A 25,621-nucleotide genomic window follows, 5' to 3' on the forward strand; every position below is an offset into this window, starting at 1 on the left:
TCCTAAAAGCCGCTTGTTCTTCTTCTAGTTTTCCTTCCAGTTCTTTCCTGAGCTTCCTTTCTATTATCCCGGTGTAGACTTTATATGCCACTGATGATAAGCATATACCTAGCCCTATAGTTATCACATTCCGCTTCATCTCCTTTTTTGTGTATTGGTATCAATACATTTTCTTCCCAGTATTCCGGTATCTTTTCTGTTCTCCATGCTTCCCTCGTTATTTCCAGTAGCCAAAGCTTGCCTCGTTCTTCCACATACTTCATCATCTCCGGATCTATGTCATTGGCACCTCCCGCTTTTCCAATCTTTATTCTTGCCAATCCTTCTTCAATATCTTTGATATGAATTTCGTCTACTCGATTGTCTCTATCCACTTCTCTTGCCTGCTGTCCTCTAGATTTTTTCTTTATAGTGCTTATTCCGTATGGTTAGTATGTCTTGTATGTTTGTTTTCAATTCATTTCGCTCATTTCTAATTCCTCTTATTTGTTTCCTTTTTGTTCCTTGTATGTTTGTTTTCAATTCATTTCGCTCATTTCTAATTCCTCTTATTTGTTTCCTTTTTGTTCCTTTCATGCTTCTTATTTTATTCCAAAACTGTTTATTGTTATTCCCAAAACCTTCGTTCAATTCTTCACCGAATTCCTTCCAGCTCTTCTTCGCATCTTTTACTAGTTCTTTCACTATATTTCTCTGTCTTCTGTATTCGTCTCTGTCTTGCTCTTCATTTGTGTTTATGTATCGCTTCCACATTTCTTTCTTCTTTTTTACAGCTTGCTTTATTTCCTTATTCCACCATCCAGTTCTTTTATTATTCTTCCCATTCTTTCTTATTCCACATACTTGTTTTGCAGTGTTCCATAACGCGTCTCTCAATTTTTCCATCTCTCTTCCATATTCCATATTTCCTCATTGTTTTCATGCTGTTCCAGTATTTTATCTGTCTCTCTTTGGTTTAACTTCCTCATGTCTATATTTTTCATCTTATGTATTGCTATTATTGTATATTGAGGACTCTATTATTTCCATTAGTTTCATGTTTATCTCTGCTGTCACTAGTCTGTGTTGGGTACCGAATTCGGCTTCATTCTCTGTTTCTATATCGGTATCGGTAGTTCTGCGTCTCGAGGATATACTATGTAGTCAATTATGCTTGTCGCATTTCTTTCTTCTGCTACGTATATATATTTTTCGTTTCTCGGTTGATACCAGAAAGAATTACCTATTAACAAGTCATTTATTTGGCAGAAACTTATCATAAGGAGAATTCATAGATTTAAAATATTAGATTAACTAGTTTTGATGGGAAATAAGCCACAATTTTACTAAAGAAATGATTTTACTAACGTTCCGACGCCCAAATCGGGTGTCGTTGTTACTATACGATTACTATTACAATAATATTTTTTTGTATTTCGATAACGACACCCGATTTGGGCGTCAAAACGTTAATAAAATCATTTTTTTTAGTAAAATTGTGGCTTATTTCCCATCAAAACTAGTTAATTGCAAAAATGCCACAAGAAAATAGCTTCAGAACAACATTAAATATTGGATGTTAGGAAATGTAAATTAAAATAATTTTGCGAGAAAGATTTTGCAGAATTTTCAGCTTTGCATTATTTTAAGTACGAACGATAGCCAAACGGCAGCCAAAAAGAGATAGGAACGTTTGTTAGGACGTTTTTGACCGAGAGTCCGTTTGTAATAAGCAGAACCATGGAAGGAGTTTAGCTAGAGGATTTGATAAAATAATATCAAGGATGATTTATAGTTTAAAATAATTGAAAGTTAATCGATTTATTTGAGAACAATATTACTGAGGCACACAGTTTTGAAACGAAACAGTAAATTATAAGAAATTGTAATAAAGTTTTCTCTGGTTAATTCTCTTTAAAACAGTTTCTGTTAATTTTGAAAGCTAATTTAATTTGGACTGTATGGTTTAATTATTTATATATGTTACCGGCAAAGTGTAAAATCAGGCATTGTATAGAATACCTAGGCATTCTATACATTGCCAAAAGTAAGCAGGCAAAGTGTGAAATTTTAAACATTTCATACTTTGCCTAGGCATTCTATAGAATGAAAAAGAAAATAATCGTTTTCGTTTTGATTCAATTCGAGTCTCTTGCCATCCTCTGACACGGTGTTTCTGGATCTCTATCCTTTATCAAAGAGGCTATTGCAAGTAGACTGAATTGAATCAACTCGAGACGAAGAAGAACTGCATCTATTAAAATATCTGCAGTATATTGTGGTTAGACTGTCCTCTAACGGGGAATGACAAAATAAATAAAATAAATTTCGACAAAGAGTCAGGATTCTGTTAACCGAGATACTATAGTATCAAGCGGCGCCGCTAGGAGGAGCTTCTCCAACAATGCGTCTCAGAATACTTTAAGAACACTTGGTCATTTTGTACTCTAAACCGAGTAAAGCATGAAAAAGAAAAAGAAGATAATCGTTTTCGTTTTGATTCAATTCGAGTCTCTTGCCATCCTCTGACACGGTGTTTCTGGATCTCTATCCTTTATCAAAGAGGCTATTGCAAGTAGACTGAATTGAATCAACTCGAGACGAAGAAGAACTGCATCTATTAAAATATCTGCAGTATATCCAGAAACACCGTGTCAGAGGATGGCAAGAGACTCGAATTGAATCAAAACGAAAACGATTATTTTCTTTTTCTTTTTCATGCTTTACTCGGTTTAGAGTACAAAATGACCAAGTGTTCTTAAAGTATTCTGAGACGCATTGTTGGAGAAGCTCCTCCTAGCGGCGCCGCTTGATACTATAGTATCTCGGTTAACAGAATCCTGACTCTTTGTCGAAATTTATTTTATTTATTTTGTCATTCCCCGTTAGAGGACAGTCTAACCACAATATACTGCAGATATTTTAATAGATGCAGTTCTTCTTCGTCTCGAGTTGATTCAATTCAGTCTACTTGCAATAGCCTCTTTGATAAAGGATAGAGATCCAGAAACACCGTGTCAGAGGATGGCAAGAGACTCGAATTGAATCAAAACGAAAACGATTATTTTCTTTTTCTTTTTCATGCTTTACTCGGTTTAGAGTACAAAATGACCAAGTGTTCTTAAAGTATTCTGAGACGCATTGTTGGAGAAGCTCCTCCTAGCGGCGCCGCTTGATACTATAGTATCTCGGTTAACAGAATCCTGACTCTTTGTCGAAATTTATTTTATTTATTTTGTCATTCCCCGTTAGAGGACAGTCTAACCACAATATACTGCAGATATTTTAATAGATGCAGTTCTTCTTCGTCTCGAGTTGATTCAATTCAGTCTACTTGCAATAGCCTCTTTGATAAAGGATAGAGATCCAGAAACACCGTGTCAGAGGATGGCAAGAGACTCGAATTGAATCAAAACGAAAACGATTATTTTCTTTTTCTTTTTCATGCTTTACTCGGTTTAGAGTACAAAATGACCAAGTGTTCTTAAAGTATTCTGAGACGCATTGTTGGAGAAGCTCCTCCTAGCGGCGCCGCTTGATACTATAGTATCTCGGTTAACAGAATCCTGACTCTTTGTCGAAATTTATTTTATTTATTTTGTCATTCCCCGTTAGAGGACAGTCTAACCACAATATACTGCAGATATTTTAATAGATGCAGTTCTTCTTCGTCTCGAGTTGATTCAATTCAGTCTACTTGCAATAGCCTCTTTGATAAAGGATAGAGATCCAGAAACACCGTGTCAGAGGATGGCAAGAGACTCGAATTGAATCAAAACGAAAACGATTATTTTCTTTTTCTTTTTCATGCTTTACTCGGTTTAGAGTACAAAATGACCAAGTGTTCTTAAAGTATTCTGAGACGCATTGTTGGAGAAGCTCCTCCTAGCGGCGCCGCTTGATACTATAGTATCTCGGTTAACAGAATCCTGACTCTTTGTCGAAATTTATTTTATTTATTTTGTCATTCCCCGTTAGAGGACAGTCTAACCACAATATACTGCAGATATTTTAATAGATGCAGTTCTTCTTCGTCTCGAGTTGATTCAATTCAGTCTACTTGCAATAGCCTCTTTGATAAAGGATAGAGATCCAGAAACACCGTGTCAGAGGATGGCAAGAGACTCGAATTGAATCAAAACGAAAACGATTATTTTCTTTTTCTTTTTCATGCTTTACTCGGTTTAGAGTACAAAATGACCAAGTGTTCTTAAAGTATTCTGAGACGCATTGTTGGAGAAGCTCCTCCTAGCGGCGCCGCTTGATACTATAGTATCTCGGTTAACAGAATCCTGACTCTTTGTCGAAATTTATTTTATTTATTCTATAGAATGCCTGCTGGAGTTCAGGCAGAGTTAAAAATCTGTCTGTTCCATTGTTTTCGAGTTACAACGTGCTTGCCTCACCTACTCCCCCCGCCCTTCCCCGCTATAACGCTGCTCTCAGTTCTGTTCCGTCACGCCACAGTATTGTGCTAGGCCTACGCTTCAGTTCTGTTCTGTCGTGCCACTGTATTGTTGCTTGAAAATGTCACAAGTGAACAGTAGTATCAGTAGTTCTAGTGATCGTTTATCGCTAATGAAACTTCGTTTTAGTGCCGAACTTGTAAAAATTCGGAATGCAAGTGCTAAAAATAGTGTTTTTTTGACTGAAGACGACTATACGAAGCTGGTGTTGGAGGTCGAAGATGCCAAGGCCAAGCCCAGAAAGGACCTCGTCACTACTGGCTACTCAACAGGTATGATGTAATGATCGTAGAAAATGTGCAAAAACTAATACACCCATTAAAACAAGGAGACAGTGTTGTAAAATTTTATGTCCACGATTCAGATTTATTTACTGTTCTCCATGAAGCTCATGTAGCTATTCGTCATGGTGGAAGAGATCGAATGTTAAAAGAGCTAGATATTAAGTACAAAAATGTTACACGTCATGATGTTGAGCTATATATTAGTTTGTGTGAGCCATGTCAGAAGAAACAAAAGGGTTCGAAAAGAGGAGTGGTAGTAAAGCCCCTGATTTCATCAGAATTTAATTCTCGTTGTCAAGTAGATTTGATTGATTTCCAGTCACAGCCCGACAGGGAGTTTAAGTTCATAATGGTCTATCAGGATCATTTGACAAAATTTGTGATTCTTAAGCCTCTCAAAACTAAAACCGCTGAGGAAGTAGCATATCACCTAGTTGATATTTTTACTCTCATTGGAGCACCAAGTATATTGCAGTCAGACAATGGAAGGGAGTTTGCAAACAAAATAGTTTACAATTTAAAAGATTATTGGCCTACGTTAAAAATCGTTCATGGCAAACCACGTCATTCTCAAAGTCAGGGTAGTGTAGAACGTGCAAACCAAGATATTGAAAACATGATTTCGACTTGGATGCAAGATGAAAAAACTGACCGTTGGAGTGAGGGATTGAGATTTGTGCAACTTATGAAAAATAGAGCTTTACATTCAGGAATCAAAAGAACGCCCTATGAGGCTCTCTTCGGCTGTAAAGTAAAGGTCGGTCTTACAACATCTTCTCTGCCTCGAGACATTTTGGTTTCCATTAACAGCGAAGAAGATTTGGAAAGAGTGGTTAATAACATGCACACAACAGAAACACAAACAATGTCAAGTCTAGAACCTCCACTCCAAACCGATCATAACACTTCAGAAGTTAATGAGGCAACCGTTGATGTCTCGGTCAGTTCTAGCCTTCTACAAATATGTAGCGTTTGTTTGCAGCAAACTAATGAGAAACAAAACTGCACAAAATGTTTAGCGGACATACATATTTCATGTGGCCATTCAATTCAGGGGTGTGATGATACTGAAAAAACCCTGTTGTGTGTCCCTTGTTTTAATTCGGAAAATATTGATAAAGAGAGGAAGAGGTCAAAAGCTTGTCTTGAAAAACAAGCTAAGAAAATGAAAGCTAATTCCGATAAAAAGTTTCCCCCCGTCACCAAAGGAGTCACTGTTCGTGTTCCAATTCCTGACGTTGACAAAGGAAAAGGTGACTTGAGAAATATTCTGGCAGTGGTCATGGATACGACAGAAGATGGGTTTTACAAATTAGGGACCGCCAACGGAGTTTTGAAACAACTGTACGCAAGGTCACAGTTTACAGTTTGCAAAAAAAGCCTAGTTCGAGTAGAAGACGTGCTTGATCAAGAAACAGGACTTCGTACCGTTGCAACAGCTCAGTCAACAGGAAGCGGCCAAGGATTTGTGAGATGCACTTCCAAAACTAAATGTCAAACCAAACAATGTGCTTGTGTTAAAAACAATCGAAAATGCAACTCGAAATGCCATAGTTCTCTTTCCTGCTGTAACAAGTAATTTCTTAAATTAATATTTCACTTTTAAATTTTACTCTAGTAAAATATGAGGATTTTTAGATCCTATGTTTAATACATTTCATGTTTGTTATTTGCAATAAACAATTTTTAACAATGTTGTTCATTTTATACTTTGCCTGCAAAACTTTCGACATTCTATATAATGCCTAGGCATTATACACAATGCCTAGGCAAAGTTTGTACAATTGTTAAGAAATGAGTTTATTTCATACTTTGCCTGGATTCACTCGGCAATGTATACAATGCCTAGGTATTCCATACAATGCCTGAATTGTACACATTGCCGGTAACATATATAGTCAAACTGATTTCCAGTGATTTCAAGTGATTTATTTAAACGTGTAATAATTTTCCAAGGTATTTTAACATTATATTTTAATTGTATTGAACAAATTTGCATTTTTTTAGTTATTCCCTTCAACTCCTGTTGTTATTGAACATTAGAAAAAGGTTATAGAACATTATCAAATAAAAACCCTAAGAAAACAATAAACATTTAATTAATAATCTGACGTCTGTAATCAAATTTATTCAGATATATTAATAGTAAAACTGAATAAAAGTGTTTTTATTGTTGGTTTAAGTAAACTTGCTGTCTACTAGTTTTGGTGTCAACAAACAAAAAAAAAAACAATAAAAAATCGTTAAAGAATGTTCGTCTTTAATCAGCAGAATAAAAAAGCCTTCATAGCATAGCCATATTGTATTATAAATTCCATTAAGGAAAACGAAATATTTGACGATCAGTCACTCAAATACTCAATCAATTTATATAATAGCAAATTATATTTAGCAATCAGTTAGATGTGTTTGCTTAGGCGCTTTAAGTGTGTAAGATTTATTTGGTTCTGTCACTTTCCATTGGCAAGAAAATTCATAATTCCTCAAAGTAGATGACTTTAGTAATAATTCATATATAAATTGTTCCTCTTGGCCCTTACATCTCTTATCCTCCCACTGCCGAATGACCTGTGCTTGACCCAGTCGTGGGGATAAGGCCTGTCATTTATTTTATACTTCAAACGAAATGAGCAGAAAAATTTCAGCATAAACTAGATTAGCATCAATTATAAGACAGGATTAGAAATATTTCACTTTCACATTAGTTATTATCTAATTAGTTCTAACGTTTTTAGTCATTTTTTTAGCAAATACTCGTTTTTATTTTACAGTCAAATAATGTTTGATTTCTTTCGAAAAACGTTTCTGATGATAATTTTCTTATTCTTTTTAGAAGTCCTTATATTTCGTTTAATATGATAATTATCGTATGCTTCTTGAGTTTTGGTGGACATGTGTTTCAGGTCTTTTCTTTGCATTTTTCCTTCAATTATGTACCAAATTATGGAGTTCTTCGCATTGGGATCGATTTCTTTTTGTTATTTTTCATTTACCAATAACTTGCTTAGCTGAGGTTAAGATATTTGACTTAATCCAGTTTTCTCCTACTTCCCCACTTTCTGTGAAATATATATATGTTGCTGCTTCTTTCTGTTATTCTCTTTTGGACTTGCTATCTTGTAGAGTCATCGGCAGGATTTGAACTTTTATTCTTTTATGTTTTTGGTGTACTTATTCTTCTTTTTTGGTATTATCATAGTGGAATTTATATTATAATAGTTTATGTCCCCTAAGATTCTCCCAGGAGTAGAAATTTAATTTATTATCAATCTGTTCTATATGTTCCGTTTGGATATATAGATATAGATAATAACTTATTTAATTTTTCAAATTATCGAGTTTATTGTATCTGTAGTTGTAGTTTATGTTTTATGTCAGCTAATGTATATCCGCCACTAGATCCCCCCGTAGATCCGCCACTGTTCAGTAGTTTTCTAAAGATAAGGCGGAATTGCAACTATAGGCGGGTTCTCACTTGTCAGTTTCCCTGACGCAGTCTAACTGAATCAGTGATACTGAACAAATAATAAACATGAGAACACATTTTCGTTTTAAGTGATCAGTACATTTTCGTGACTTGTTCAGTGTGACAAGTTTTGAGAGCAATTGGAGCAATTTTTTACAGAATCTCTTGAAGTTTGTCTTGGTTTAAAAAAAAACTGGGATTTTCCCATTGATTTTGTCTTGGTTATTAAGTGGTTTTTAATACATTTTGATACCATCACTCTTCTACTTTCATTTGGCATACTCATAATTGCCCTATCTTCATTATTTTCTGTGTTATCTTATTGCGAAATAAAGGTCTCTGCGATAAACAAATAGAATAACTCTTAAACTAATTAATAGATCGGTCTCAAATTTTGAAGGTTTGTTAAGTACGCCAATACCCAACTTTGGATGAAACACTAAAGTTCTAAGGTAGTTTTAGTAAAAGTTATTAACAAATAATGAATTTTACTTATTTTGCGTTTGCGTAGCAATAGATTAACTTTTTAAATTTCAAAAATCGGCTTTTTGAAGGTTTTTCAATGTTCTAAAAAATGAATTTTGTAATTTTATGTCAACTATTTAGCTTTTAAATGGAGTGCAAAAATCGAAAAAATCGCGATCTTTGCACTAAATTGCTAATAATTAAAAAACGGACGCGAACTCTAGGCAGGAAACAGGTAGGTTTTCTTCCTATAGGTCTACAATAACTAAATAAGTAGTCAGCTACCTGGATCTTTGAGTGTCCCGAGAAAATCCTTATTACTCTGGACTAATTAGCTTTTATGTTTCTAAAGATATTAAAATATATAAACACTTTTTTTACATTTTTATATCCAAAATTGTATCCTACACTCCTCCATAAAATTTAATTTCCAATTTTCACCCTGTCTGTTCCAATGAAACTAATATATGTACATATAAAATTCACAGCATTTAGAAATTGCTATTTAACACGTGTGCCTTTATTTTCAGGTTGGAGATATCTTCTGCTTTCAATGATATCCATGGCGACAGCGATGCTCTGCAAAGAACAAGGGATTACGGTGGCAGGAGTTTGTGCAGCATATGAAATTTTCGTTGCCCAAAAGGTAAATTTCATTTCTGTGGTTGCGATTTGATTGCTTCGGATTTAACGGGAACGTGGTGTATAAACCGGAAGTAAACAAGCTAGTTTGACTGTTTCGTTTTGTAAAGGCAGAAACAGAAAGTTTTCACATAATATTCTAGAATACTCAATTATGTATTAAGTTAGATTAGAATTGTAGTACGTGCGGTACAATATTCAATAGTACCTACAAGAAAGAACAAGTTTAATTGATAAAATCAGCCATAAAGGTTAGTTTTATAAAAACATATTAATATATTATCGCCCAATAAAATAGAGTCTCAAGAAAAAAAATATTCCGGTATCGTGCATGTAGAGAATGAAGAATTGCAGTCTGTACATATGTCAGATATACAGATGCTGCAAAAGTATTGACTAAGCTCATTATTTCAGAAACAGTTGACTTAAAAAAATCTAAAAATACGTCAATTTTAGTTTTTAAATAGCCACCAGTTGCTAGGGAGGTGTACGTGTTGGCCTTTTTTTTTCAACGATTTTTTTAAACACAAACCCAAATGACGGGATCCCTCATTTGAAAGGTTTCCTAATCGTAATCAGCTTTGCAACGACATATTATTATAATACGAACGAAATAATCACGCAAATCATCCTAATCAAATATAGTCTAAAGTAAAAAAATATTTCTGTATTGTGCTTGTAAAAAAGAAAAATTACAGTCTGTGCATATGCAAGGTATATATCGTCCCTTCCATTTCCAACGCTTGAACCATCTAAGGTACGCCGATGACATCGTATTGATAACCGATAAAAAAGAAGAATTGTTTGAAATGATGAAAGAACTGGACATAGAAGCCGGAAAGATAGGCCTTAATATGAATTACAGCAAGACCAAAATCATAACAAATACAGATGAGGACATCACAATGAGGATCGGACAAGATGAAATAGAACAAGTTCATGATTATATATATCTGGGTCAAATTATAAAACTTAACAAGGAAAACCAAACAGCAGAGATCAAAAGACGAGTTAGACTGGCATGGGCGGCATTTGGAAAACTAAGCTACATCCTTAAAAACAAAAGATATCCACAACATCTTAAGACCAAGGTATACAATCAATGCGTACTCCCTGTTCTCACTTACGGTTCCCAAACGTGGACGTTTACAAAAGCAAACATGGACAAGATCATATAGACGCAAAGAGCAATGGAAAGGCAAATGTTGCACATAAAACTATTGGATAAAAAGAGAAACGAGTGGATAAGAGAGAAAACCAAAGTTAGGGATGTTAGACAAGAAGTTGCAAAGTTGAAATGGAGATTTGCCGGACACACTATAAGACAAAAGGAAGACCGATGGAACAAAATTCTCATAAATTGGAGACCGTGGCAATATAAACGAAGCAGAGGAAGACCACAAATGAGATGGGCAGATGATGTCAAGAAGCACGTGGGCTCTAGGTGGATAACTGTAGCGACAGACAGAGAAGAATGGAAAAGGATTGGGGAGGCCTATGTCCAAAGATGGACCGAAGAAGGCTAATTAGATAGATAGATAGATCCATTTCCAACTATCGAATGTGAAAAGTGGTACTTTTCAGGAGAGCAAAATAACTCTTTTTAGAGACTCCTAAATCAGCGCATTGACGAATGGGAAAATTTTTATATTTTTTTGTATATAATGTTTAATCATTGTTAGATTGATAACAAATTTGAACTGTTTATCATTTTTTTCTTTCCCAAAAATCACATTCGTTACTTTGCTTTTTGTATTAATCAAAGATTTGTTTCGGTCCGATGGTTCAAAGTAGCGAATGTATAATAGTGAATAACTGTATAATCAAATAATGAAAATCCATTAAAATGACATCATAAACTGCCTCACAAGAATTTCTTGGAAACGATACTGAAACAAAATTCGCACGAATTGTAAACACGTGCATTTTATTCTTCTCAACAGTATTAGTCCAGGGTAATAAGGTTTTTCCCATGACACTCGAGCAGCCAGGGTACTGAAGCGTGTTTTCGACAGGTAATACCTATAAAAGCAAATTGTAACTCTTTCCTGCGTAGGATCTGGCGGCCATTTTTATTTATAAACAATTAAGTGTCAAAAAATGGCATTTTCCCCTCTTTTTTCAAATCATTGGCAAACAGTGAAACTTATGGTTTTCTTAGTACAAATATCTTTGAGATTATGGAAAAAGCTTTAAAATGACGTATTACAAAGTTTGATATACTCATTTATTGTAAATATAATTGCGAAAAAAGGTCGGAATTGCAAAAAAAATTAATTTCGCAATATCTATTGTAAAAATTAGTATACAGATTTGAAATTCTTGTCATATAAGGGTTCTTTGGTGCTTAATATGTGATAAAAATTTCGAAGCGATTTATTTAATTGATTAAATATATTCAAATTGTTTATCCCAGAGAGCATTTTTTTCGCAATAACATAAGTCAGAAAAAAATGACGTTAGAACCATTCCACAGGTGTCAAATGAAAGATCATGAGCTATATTTTCAACTTGGTTTAAAATAAGCGAATAAAAAATGTATTTATTAGTAATAAATAATTATGCAAAAGTATCATAAATCTTTCCTTATAAACTTTTTATTTTGTTATATAAGAAATTATATATATTTATTACAATTTTTTATCAATTATGATATAAATAACATTACTTGGTAGTTGTGCACTTAAAACAGGGTAAAAAAGTTAATTTTTTTGGAAAAAGTTATCCAAAAAGTTTATAAGGAAAGATTTACGATACTTTTGCATAATTATTTATTACTAATAAATGCATTTTTTATTTGTTTTTTAAACCAAGTTGAAAATATAGCTCATGCTCTTCCATTCGACACCTATGGAATGGTTGTAACGTCATTTTTTTCTGACTTATGTTATTGCAAAAAAATGCTCTCTGAGATAAACAATTCGAATAAAATTTAAACAATGGAATGAATCGCTTTGAAATTTTTATCACATATTAAGCACCAAAGAGCCCTCATTTGACAAAAATTTCAAACCTGTACACTAATTTTTACAACAGTTATTGCAATAATAATTTTTTTTGCATTTCCGACCTTTTTTCGCAATTATATTAACAATAAATGAGTATATCAAACTTTGTAATATGTCATTTTAAAGCTTTTTCCAGAATCTCAAATATATTTGTACTAAAAAACCATAAGTTTCACTGTTTTCCATTGATTTGAAAAAAAAAAAAAAGGAAAAAATGCCACTTTTGACACTTAATTGTTTATAAATAAAAATGGCCTCCAGATCCTACGCAGGAAATAGTTACAATTTGCTCTTATAGGTATTACCTGTCGAAAAAACGCTTCAGTACCCTGGCTGCTCGAGTGTCACGAACAGGGTATATTTTTGTCTTATTACCCTGGCCTATATAGCATTTTCGACAGTTTACAGATTATAATTGAATAACTGTTGAATAAATTGAAGACACGAGTGGATGAAGGTGCTATGTTACAAAATTTAGATTTTGAGAAAATTAAGGTTAAAGTTTTTCATTGTAAACTTTTCTCACATTCACTTTTATTAGGTAAAAACTTTTCTATGTCGTTACTAGTATATGGAATATGTTATTCACGGAAAAAAATATCAACAAAAAAAAATGTGTCTTACCAAAATTTGAAAAAAACAGTACATAACACCTTCATCCACTGTATAATTCTAAAGAAATTAAAACAACTACTGTTTTATGGAAGAATCATGTATTAAAGAAAAACTTATCTAATCAGCTAACAAGATGTTATTGCTTAATATAAGGTAATAACAGTAATATAACGTAATACATTATTTTTTTTCTAAGATTGGTTCATAGAAATATCGATATTCTGGTTTTACAAACTTAAGCTGTTCTTGGAGATTTTTTCTTTTTTCTTCAGAGATATTTCCATATTTCTCCCGAATTCTTTCGATTTCAATATTCTCTGGCGCTGCTGTTCTATTCTTATTTTGAAGAATATTTACTTTTCTAAAAGGAACTGTTTCGTCATATGATTCTTTATACAAATAGGAACCATACTCTTCCACTCTTATCCATTTAATACCGTCTCTAAATCTGACTGTTTCATTTAGTTCGTCCTTTTTTCTGTTAGTAAGATGAAGTTTTTGCGGTAGATCAGCAATCCTTCTAAAGTGTTGAGCCATGTCGATGACTTGATTTTTTCGGCTAGCCTTTGAAATTATTTCCCGGTACGTATCTGGTACATATACCGTGTCTTGTTTTCGTAAAACCTTCTCGATTCTTCCGAAGTCTCTGTCACAATCTAAGTAAGTATGGCCAACCTCAGGAAACTTGTGGTCAATACAACGGAAGTATCCCTTCAAAATAAGATACTGATAAAGGCAAATCATGTGGAAGTTCTTGTTCTGGCCCGCACATGAATCGGACCAGATGATCAGATAATCCTTTTTGGTGATGCTTTCGTCGACTTCAATATATCTGAGTAGAGAACTGCATATTTCTGCACTTCCTCTGTTTGCAAGATCTTCGGTCCAGGTACAAAAACATGCTTTGTCTAGGCCTTTTGTAGTAATATGCACCCCAAAATTATAAAACCACATTTGCCTAAGGTAAAATGCTTTGGACGTTGTTATTTTTGGCAGTGGCATTGTTTGTTGCATATCGATTGTAATATAGACCAAGTTATCTGAATCTTTTGCTTTTTCCTTGTCAACTTTGAGCGCTTTAGTTGATGCTGTGTAGTTTTCTTTATGTCCATCGTTAGATTCACCTCCATCACAGATACTACACGTATCACTTTTCGGATACCCAAATGATAAATTAAACTCTCGCGAAAAAATGTTGGAATATGAACATTTTTTAATTCTAAATTTTCCAGGAAATTGTGCCAGATTACATTCCTCAAGATAGAACTCATACATTTTGCTCACATTTAGTAGGGGAGAAAGATATTTTTTATGAGGATTTCTATTTCTGGAATAGTGCGACTCTTCGACAGGAAATTTATTTATGTGCTCTATCACAAAATCCCTAACATATTGGCCTATTTTGTGTGGCCTATTGGAGTGCTTACCTCTGCGATCTGGAGGAGGTGCTGCTACACTACTATTTATACGATTCTTTATAACATCAAGTTTTTTTCTGCCTATTTGGTATAGAGCGCATAACGCTTCTTTGCACACCTTTACGGTAAATCCATTTTTTGTAACGTTATACGTATATGACGCAGTTTTATGTTTAACAGCATCTTTTCTTTCCCTCAACACTGGTTTTTTAATGATTGATTTAAATAGTAAAGCATTTTTTGCATTAATATCAAGTCTATAAAATTCATCCAAAAATGTCTTCCTGTCATCTGCTGAAAATTTAGTGCTACAAGAAAATCTACAGCCTTGTCTACAAAGAATACCTTTTTCTGGCTCCTTTCTTGGAACGAGAATGTTTTTGTAAGACAAATATTCTTCACCTTTTGCTCTATCTAAAGCTGCTTTGTGTTTCTTCCACGTATTTGGATCTCGTTTTCGTTTTTTGGAAACTTTTGCTGTCGTTGAAAAAATCTTTTGCTTTCTTTGTTTTTCATTTTCTTGGTCAACCTCGTTAGACCCGTTAGAAGGATTAATTATAGGCTTTTGAATAATCCCGCTTCCTTCTTTGTCTCCAGAAATGAATGTACCTCCAACAAGGTTTTTTACATGACTGTGGTCCGCTCTTTCTTCGTCCTCCGTGACACTAGTTCCTGAAGAACTGCTTCCTTCATTACTCGGAAAGTATTCAGCATCACCACTGCTGTCTGACAAGAATGGTTGGGTCCCCTCCAAATCTGAAAATAAAAACAGCTATTTACTTCTTACAGCTCCTTCTTTGTCTCCAGAAATGAATGTACCTCCAACAAGGTTTTTTACATGACTGTGGTCCGCTCTTTCTTCGTCCTCCGTGACACTAGTTCCTGAAGAACTGCTTCCTTCATTACTCGGAAAGTATTCAGCATCACCACTGCTGTCTGACAAGAATGGTTGGGTCCCCTCCAAATCTGAAAATAAAAACAGCTATTTACTTATACTTATATTTTAATTCTTCCTAATTATTATTGTTTAAAAATTACTTTTGAAAAGATAGGGGAATCCCCGGAGCAATCAAGTGTAAATATTTATAACAGATGATAGTTGGGTTATGTATTTCAACCAGCTCATTTACACTTTTATATAAATATTATGATCTAAATACCTATTGCCCAAAATATAATAAAACTTAATTATTTCATAACAACAGGATTGCACTTACCTGTTACATTTGAAATTTCAATGTTGAGGTTAGAACTTGCTGTGAATTCATTTTCATCATTTGGCAAATTTTGTTCACAGTTTATTTGTTCCTGCACTAGTTTTAACATTTGTTTACCTCTGGAACTCATTATAAATGTTAACTAGCATTAATATTATGATATTACTGCAAAAAACTGTAACAATGACACAGAACACGTGCGCGCAATACCAACTCACCAAGTAAAACAAAATGGCCAGTGAGTGGATGAAGGGGTTATGTGTGTCACTTAACACCATCATTCATATGACGAAGGTATACAAAATATTACATGAATGTGGATGAAGGTATTTTGTGCCTATAACACCTTCTTCCATTATTCACTGGAAAATAATGTAACATAACTCCTTCATCCTTTAAAAAACCTAGACTTCTGTTACGAATCTTAGAATTCTAATGTGGCCACGTGATAAACAGGTACATAACACCTTCATCCATACAAAAAAACCGTTTTTAGAAAAATGTTACATAGCACCTTCATCCACTCGTGTCTTCAATTACAACACAAACTAACGAATTTGACACATTCGACGTTAAGCGTTGTACAATAAATATACCTTTAGTTATATTTATACAAAACAAAGTATCGAATATAACCATTTTCGTCAGTTTGCAGTCAACCAAATGAAAAAATGTTCATATTCGATGGTTTAATTAAACAGCATGTTTCCCGCGCTCCTAATCAAGCTACAATAACGAGAATTTGTCACAAGATGTATCACGTATAATGCGAGGGCAAGGTATCGAATCTGAAAAACCCGATTTTTCACATTCGATAGTTGTAAATGGTAGGGACAATAATCAGTGGCGGCTCGTGATTTTTACAATAGGGGAGGCTATACCTAACTGTAAAATATCTAGACAAATTTGCAATAGCAAAAAAAATGCGCCAAAAAATGTAATTTAAGGCCCCATTTTTTGACCATTTTTTATTTCATTTCATAATATCATCCTAATTCATAATTTCAGGATATCATATCATTTTAAAAATAGTTAGTCTAATTGTAAAAGTTTAATACCAAAGTTTGTGTCGTTTATTTGTTAACAATTCCATCTATTTGTAAATAGATACCTCGCATATCAAAATAAATACAGATTTGAAGTTTTGCAGTCCATACATAATGAAGCTTCAAATTTTTTAAGATACTCAACTGAATTTTTTTAATTCTAAACGCGGCCTACTGCGAATTCAAAAACACCATAAATTACCGATATTTTGCTTTGAGTTAGAGATATCGGAAAAAGTTATTTGAGCAAGTTGTTCCAAATATTATTATAACCCCACATACCAAATTTCATAACAAAATTCGCACTTTTAGATTTTTCATTATGTATTTTTAGTCAGGACCCTAAAATTCGTTGTCCCGAGACGCACGCAACCACGCAACGGAGCCGATAAGCTATTCTGCCTCCCTTGGTATATCTCCGGGCAGCGTGTGATACTGTTGACTTTTAGCCTTCTGGACACCACCGTCCGGCATAACCAAGGAAAAACACCAGGATACGACACTTGCCCCAGTGTGTTTTTCGGACTGTTTGCTTTTACTGCCACACAATACATTCACGACAAACCCTGAAGAGGACAAAATCCTAAACGGGGACGCACATTGAACGCATTTCTTCTTAGCAATTATCTAGACAAGCAAATCAAACAATGTTGGACTGGGTGTGATGGCACCGTCGTAGATGCCACTGTTAGGAGACCGGGTCTCCTTAAACGCCTGCTGCGCTGCACGGAGCATTAGCAACGGAGACTGTTGGGCTTCTCGGCTCCGTGCTCCGTTCATGCATCTCGGGATAACCCAGGGTCCTGCCTACAATAATATGTAATAAAACTGAGACGCGATCATGCGTTCTAATGCTAATGCTCCGTACGTATGGATAATCAGTGATAATATGGAATTTACACGTTGTATAATAGTGAGAGTTGTACTTGTTGTTTTCGCGATTCATGATAAACAAAACAGTGTAGAGTGTGTAAAAAATTTATGGGGAGGCTGAGCCTCCCTTGCCTCCTCTGACGAGCCGCCACTGACGATAATATGTAGGTACACAACCAAACTTATATGGAATCACCTTGTATTTGAAACGAATATTTATTTATTTTGAAAAAAATTATTATTGTTGCGGACATAAAAGGTTTTTATTGAAAATAAACAAAACGATGAGACAATCAGATAGCACAGCCTGATACGTTTGAATAGAATAGAATAGTATAGAAAAAAGCTTTATTCTCAGGATTCACAAGTTACAAATGTAAATTGTCAATAGAGAGAATGGTGTTTGCTTGATGCTTTAGTTGTAAATTGAACAAAAATAAATAAAATATATTTTGCGTTCAAAAAAGAAAAGATGTCTTATGTGAGGTTATGGAGCATGCAAAGAGGAGAGATCTTGTGGAACAAGGATTGTCTCAGATCAGAGTGACATAGCTGTAGACGTAATGCAGCCTACGCTGGTAGGCGTTATACAGGGCGTTGTGTCAAACAACTATGCTAGGTATCAGGAAGCTACAGGTGCAAGTATTTCAATGGCAGCTAATCTGGAAAGCTCAACGTAGGTGGCGCTCGTGTAGTTGGAGGTCATGTCAACTTACGTCAATACTTCAAATCAATCTATTTCCAAGTAAATATTGCATATTTGTTTCGCTGTGTGAATTAAACTTGAGAAAATACAATCCCTCAATGTTGTGCTGTGCATTTGTGCTCATCGAGAACATCAGGACACAGGTTTCCCAAAGATATTCTGATGAGAAAAAAGTGGATTGTAGCAATAAGGAGGGATAAATATGTGCCGAGAATAAATGCACGTATCTGCAATAAACATTCTGTTGAAACAGATTAAGTATTGCCCCCAGATTCGACTGTGAAAAATAGAATACTTCACTATAACATTCAGATCAAAATTTATTATAAACGCACGGATTAAGATATGCAATTTTATATACATTCACACTGTTGCCACATCTACAATCGCTTTTTATGGAGTGAACATGTAAAAAATTTATATTTGAAGTAATAATACAGAAAAATGTGAAATACTAATTTTAAATATTTCTCAAGTTCTCAATATTTTTTAGTGACTAAAACATAACCTGACCAAACCTAACCTAGCGTCATCGAAAATAATATAAAAAAGTTAATAACTGAACATTTTAGTGATATTATATTATCTTTATATATTATATATTATCTTTAAAATATTCTTTAAAATGACTAAAACATAACCTGAGCAAATCTAACCTAATCGAAAATAATATAAATAAGTTAATAACTGAAAATTAAAGTGACCTAGTACCATTCAAATATTCTTTAGTGACTAAACCATAACCTGATCAAACCTAACCCTAATTTTTTCTAATTTCACCTTAAATTTAAGGTCGCCTTTCACGTAGACAAACACCCAAATAATTATACTTAATTAAATTAACACATTCTGTATTTCCATAAGGAGTTATAATTTTTTTTAAATAAGACAACATTGCATAATCAACTGCGCTCACCCCATGCTTAAACCAAATTTACACCAAATGCGCAACTGTCATGGCAGCCATATTTTGAAAATATCACATTTTTAAATCATATAAACACAAAAATTAATGCTGAGCGCACTTAATTGTGAATTTTAAATTGATAAAAAAAGTAAGGCAGATCGCACATATAATATTATACACAGTTGTCAGACTCGTGTGGGGAGTTAATCAATACCAGATAAATACCCTCTGAGCTATAAAAATAAAACATTGAGACGATGATTAATATAGTTTATCATTCGATAAATGTTTCCTTTTTCCACTAACTCTCGCATCCCTTCTCAATTCGTTTTTCAACGCAAAAACAGTCTCCAAGATCCGTATATTTCGGCCATAATTTATTATTTATTAAATCGTAATTAAAAACACCATATACAAACTTCACGAATAGTTAAAACTTTGACCTCCAACTACACTAGCGCCGCCAGGCGGGAGCAACGGCGTATATAGGTGCCATTGGAATGATAAGTCACAACGTTCGTATCCAAGAAATATACAGCAGGAGACAGCTACTGGTTCCTGAGTTATCCAGACAGCACAATATTTATTGCCGAAATGGTCGTGTTAAACACCAAAACTGGAACATTAGCAATTGGTAAAATGTGCTATTTTCACACGAAATCAGGATTTGTGTAAAATCAGATGACCGACGAATTCGTGTACTTGGCGAGAAAGACAAGTAAAAACGGAAACTGCCAGATCTGTTCACAGATATAAAGAAGGAAGTCTAATGTTCTGGAAAGGCCTTGTGATCGCTAAAAACTCATTAATTGTCATCCAACTATCATAAACAGCTCGTAGGTATGTTGATTTGGTTCTATAACCTGTAGTTAGGTATAGTTAGGTCTCTGGAGAGGTGCAACGGAAGAAAATTTAATTGTGAGACATCATAATGCACCCCCACATACAAGCAGAGTGACTATAGGCTTCCTTGAAGCAGAAGATATCACTGAGTGGCCTACTTGGAGACCCGACCTTAACTCTATAGATTATAGATCATTTGTGGGATATGCTTAAAAAATAGAGCTCTTCGGATAATTTACAAAACATACCACGGCTAGTAGAAGCTGCTTTTGGAGAATGGTACAGTTTGCCACAAAAAATGTTGACAATTTGTTTATGAGCTTAACATTTAGTAATTTCCAGAGACAGTTTCTTTTGAGTTTTGTTCTATTTATACAGTCCACTTTATATTCAGAACAATTACAATATTACAATAAGTTGGTCATAGTTTTGTTCCTTCGTCGCGAAATATATTTTAAATATATATTTACTGTACATAATCATAAAAGTATACAATATACAGTGCTTTTTAGATAAAACTATCCACCTTAAATAATTTTTAAACCACTGAATTTTAGGAAAATCGCAAAAACACGTCAGATAATATTTGAAGTGAAGGGGAAGCCATTATGCCATATTTAAGCTTGCTGGGAAAGGAACCCTCTCATCCCCCGTACCATCCCTTAAATTTTTTTAAATTACTACCCCCTTTGTTTATTTGATATTTGGATTCTCCTCGTTGTAATGATTTAAAAAATGTAAAATCACACATGAAGCTTATAGTGATTAGTTTATGAGAAAAATAAATACAAAAGCAAAAAAACCGGATTGAAAAAAAAATATTTTTTAACAATTTTACTACAAACATTTAGAATGAACATTTCACTACCAAAAATGTATACAATAATAATTTATTGTTCAACATGTCTGCCATTTATTAGCTATATACTATTGTATGTGTATTGTATTGTAGCATAATTTACTGTTAAAATAATACTCTCGGTTCGTTTATACGAATTTATTTATTCGCGGTGTGCAAGTACTTGGAGGGGATACGTGAAACAATCGTGCGCGAATAGCGGAGAAATATTACATATTTCTTAAATAATTCATATTGTCAATTAAAATTGTCAAATTGACGTATATTTTCATACCTTGTGTAATTGAAGAAGAAAAATTATATATTGCTCCACAATATTGATATGATATGCAATTATTATAGAAAGGTAAATTTAGTTAATTGGATTTTGCTTGCAGTACTGCATTTTAATAACCAATTTTATTTACTACATATAATTGTTTACGTTTTAGTAACATAACCTTAATCTTATTTTTTCTTCTTATTATTTTTTTTACTATGGCCTTGACAATTATCCAGCAACCAGGACCGTATGATTGGCCAATATAATTAAAAGTGCGAATAAAGTTGCAGAGCGTAGAAACCAGGTGTCGCTTTTCCGAACTTGCACGGTCCCAATACAAGTTACAGACGAATTTATATTATACACTAACCTATTTACAAGATCCTTTCCTATTTATAGCCCAGTTGTTATTCTGGAACGTTCCACACTCATCTCTAGTTATCGCCAGACATTCGGAGAATTTCTCGTCTTCCGTCCCGCTACATCGCGTCTTATCTAGAAAGATCCACGTGGAATGCGTCTGTGGAGATGGGACCTGTTATATGAGGGTCAGTCAAAAGTAATCTTTTGTTACACTGCTCCCCTCTTAAGATCTGAGCGTCCCAATTAGCAACTCTAGATGGCCCAGGATGGCGGAATCTTCAGGATTCTCCAGCTCTGCATACACCCCTCACGAAGAAGTAACAGTCTACTGTCTTTGAAGGGTATGACATCTTTGGGTTAATGCAACACACAGTAATTCGTACGCCGGTCTCTCTGAAGATCACTTCAAGCATGCTTCTCACAATCTTCCAATCCAGATCTTCTACTGCATGGCCTATTTTTGGTAAAGCCAAATTTTTGATGTCATAATTACACACGATTTTCTTCAAATTGGTTAGAGCACGCCATATGTTCTCGTAGCTTGGTGTGTCCGTATAAGACTTCCTGGTCACCATATACAGCAAAGATCGAGGACCATCTTCCAATCGCAGTATTCTTCCAATTTTAGGCTGCTGATTTCTTAACTCGTCCAGGCGGCCGAACTTTCTATTGAATACGGACGAGATTCCTTTAATCATCTCGAGGTCTTGGGCAACACAGTGGGCTAGAGAGACGTTTTCAGGAACACTAAACAGATCTTGCTGAACTTCTGTGGTCACGCCGACTCTAGCACTCTTTCTCTCTGCGTAATTGGACATAAATTCCTTAAAACTTGGCTGTGCGGCCTTTTTCATCTCCTGTTGGAGGACTCGGACTTCTTCTGTTTCATTTGAGCCAGCATATGGTGCAAGACGATTTATGTGAATAACTTTTGGTTTACCGTTTGGCAACTTCTTAATTCTGTATATTACGTCATTTATTTTCTTCTTAACTTCATGCGGACCTTCCCATTATCTTTGCAGTTTAGGACACAAGCCTCGACGACGTTGTGGATTATACAGCCAGACAAGATCACCTACTTCGAAGCTTTCATTCTTGCATCGAGAATCATATTAATCTTTCATTCTGTCACTGGATGTGTTGTCGGGCAAGTTCATGAATGTTATTCATTCGTAACTTCAGGCGGTCGACGTATTCTGCGCCTGCAACATGTTCCTCGGAAGGTCTGCAGCCAAACTCTAGGTCGCAGGGCAAACGAACTTCACGACCCAACATCAGGCAGGTTGGTGTTTGACCTGTAGTTTCATTCACGGCCGAGCGGTAGGCTATCAGGAATAAATGAATGTGCTGGTCCCAATCTCGCTGATGTTGAGATACAACTTTGGACAAGTGTTTACTCATAGTTCGGTTCATTCTCTCGACCATTCCATCTGATTGAGGATGCAGGGGTGTCGTTCTGGTCTTATTGACACCAATTAATTTACAAACGTTTTTGAAAAGGGCTGACTCAAAGTTTCGCCCTTGGTCGGAGTGGATCTCCAAGGGAACACCAAATCGGCTGAAGAATTATTTAACAAGTACCTCTGCAACGGTAGCAGCTTCTTGATTCGGTAATGCATAGGCCTTGGTCCATTTCGTTAAATAATCCATGGCTACCAGGATGTTTTTATTTCCAGCATTGGTTTCTGGAAATGGACCTGCAATGTCGATTGCTACTCTTTCCATGGGACTGCCAACATTGTACTTTTTTTATTTTTAATCCAGTTTTCTTGCTTTTGTATTTATTTTTCTCATAAACTAATCACAATCACTATAAGCATGATGTCTTGTACATTTTTGAAATCAGTACAAAGAGGAGAATCCAAATATCAAATACAAAAGCTGGAATTAATTTAAAACAATTTAAGGGATGGTACGGGGGGTGAGAGGGTGCCTTTCCCAGCAAGTTTAAATATGGCATAATGTCTCCCCCTTCAATTATTATGTGACTTGCGCTTTTCCTAAAAATCAGTGGTTCAAAAGTTATTTAGGGTGGATAGTTTTATCTGAAGAGCACTGTATAATATGCAGTACTATATAAATAAATAAATTTAAAAAATTTATTCACGTGGTTATTATCTCGTTAAAAAACGGTAGTCTATAAGACAACATGTCTCCGTTAACGCACAAGGGGTGCTACTTTGATGGTAGCTCTACTCCAGTGAGTTTTTATGTTTATTTAGTATTCAGAATGCCTTTTGTTTCTTGTAAATATGCATTATAATGTACGCTTCCTAAATAAATATTATTATTTTTATGTGCTAAAATGAGATCTCTTCAGCTAAGGATTAATTTGCAGTTGTAGATCTCATTTTCCGTAGTATAATTATAAAATGTTTTCAAGTAATTCACTATTTAGTATTTTATATCCCAATTCTGTGGATAATTTATGCATTCAGGGAGAACTTGGCGCCCTCTATTCTCAAGGAACGTGTGAAATCGATCAAGATTGAATCAGATTTATTTGCAAGTCTAATTTTAATTACTCAAACCGCATATAAAGACGCATTGCTACCTCGATCTTGAGTTAAATTAACTGCGGAGTTGGTCTCACAGAAACTATTAAGGTATCTGCCAGACTGAGATCCAATTGCGTTTTAACGACAAACAGTGAGTAAAATATTGCTAAAAGAGTTTTATTAGAATATTCACACTCGTGCTATAACGATCTCACTCGTGTACTATTGCTTTAAGTAATTAGAGTATTAGTTTAAGATTTTGTATGTTTTGGTTTGGAAAAATAATCAAAACGGAATGTTAGATAAGATTTGCTTATTACTTATTTGGCCAATTTGGTAAGAAAATAGAATGATATATCGCTGATCCGGAAGAAGAATGACGTAACTGCAAATTTTGTCAATTCCTGTTTATTGTGTAAACTTCTAAAATACTGTGTACAGATTATACACCGAGACAACAAATACCAAACAAATAATGAGAACAACAGAGATGAAAACCCTAAGATCCATAAGAGGTATCACACTCAGAGATAGAATACGAAACGAAGACACATTGAGAGAGCTAGGCGTTCAAGACGTAGTGAGATGGACAAAAGCGCGACGACGCATGTGGAGAGACCACGTAGATCGGATGGACCCTGAACGTATGGCGCATTGGGCGAAAACACAGAAGCCCAACACCAAGCGACCCATAGGAAGACCCAAAAACGATGGTACGAGAGTTGGAGCTCCGGATCGCAGCAAAGGCTGTAACACAAGAAACAGGACATAGTCCTATTACAAGAAAAAGAAGATTATACAAAAGCGACAGAACTGTAACTATGTGCTGAGCCACTACAAGGTAGTTGCATCGTTTTTTAAATACGCGCCATTTTAGACCTTGTTTCAGATAAATAATGAGGCAACTGTAAATAGGGTTGAAAATGGGGGGATTAAATTAAGATAATGAAATTCGGACCACTAGGGATGAAAATAAGTCATCGTTGTAATAATAAACGGCATACGAAATATTTAAAAATCGTGTTTCTAAACAGAAATATTTTAAGATGAAGAATGACGCAACTGTAGATTGGGTTGAAAATGGGGGGATTAAATTAAGATAATGAAATTCGGACCAATAGGAATGAAACTAAAAGCCATCATTATAAGAATAAACGCCATACCGATGCTCCTGGATGGTTACTCTGGAATGACGCAACTGGAGATAGGGTTGAAAATAATAATAATAATAATTTATTCAACAATAGTAGGTACAATCTTTTTAGATATTTACAGCTAAAGTGAATAAATTAACCCGAAGGTCTCCGAGAGATGTGGATACACCTGTTTCGGTAAATATGATATAAAATAATAAATAATAACATATTAACGTAAATAACATAAATAACATAAATAGCAACATAATACAATATAATATAATACAATAAATAGATAGGTACGTTTTTTTTAATTGTAAATACACAGTTATGTTTTAGTAAATATGATACGTAGAATAAATAATATAATGAAAACAATAAAATAAATACTTAGTTTAACAATAAAGCACGAATAATTAATTTTTTTTTAAACAATTATGTATGGCTCAATTAGTTAGTAATATTTTTGAAGAATGGTGTATATACGCATGTTTTATTAAATATGATAAAAATAGTAAGCAAAATAAATCAGTTTAAAACAATATAAAATTTAAAATATAGGTATAAA

The 25,621-nt window shown here is 34.4% G+C and overlaps 1 protein-coding gene across 1 annotated transcript in view; it reads left to right on the plus strand.

Moving 5' to 3' along the window:
* The window catches only part of LOC114333014 (protein O-mannosyl-transferase Tmtc3), a 1,018,587-nt gene that overhangs the window by 559,851 nt on the left and 433,115 nt on the right, over window positions 1–25,621 (plus strand). Inside the window, exon 5 of the mRNA XM_050651491.1 lies at window positions 9,191–9,306. Within this exon, the coding sequence (XP_050507448.1) occupies window positions 9,191–9,306 (116 nt within the window). The remainder of the gene's footprint in view (window positions 1–9,190; window positions 9,307–25,621) is intronic.

This window comes from Diabrotica virgifera, chromosome 5 (assembly GCF_917563875.1).
Source record: "Diabrotica virgifera virgifera chromosome 5, PGI_DIABVI_V3a".
NCBI classification, from domain to species: domain Eukaryota; kingdom Metazoa; phylum Arthropoda; class Insecta; order Coleoptera; family Chrysomelidae; genus Diabrotica; species Diabrotica virgifera.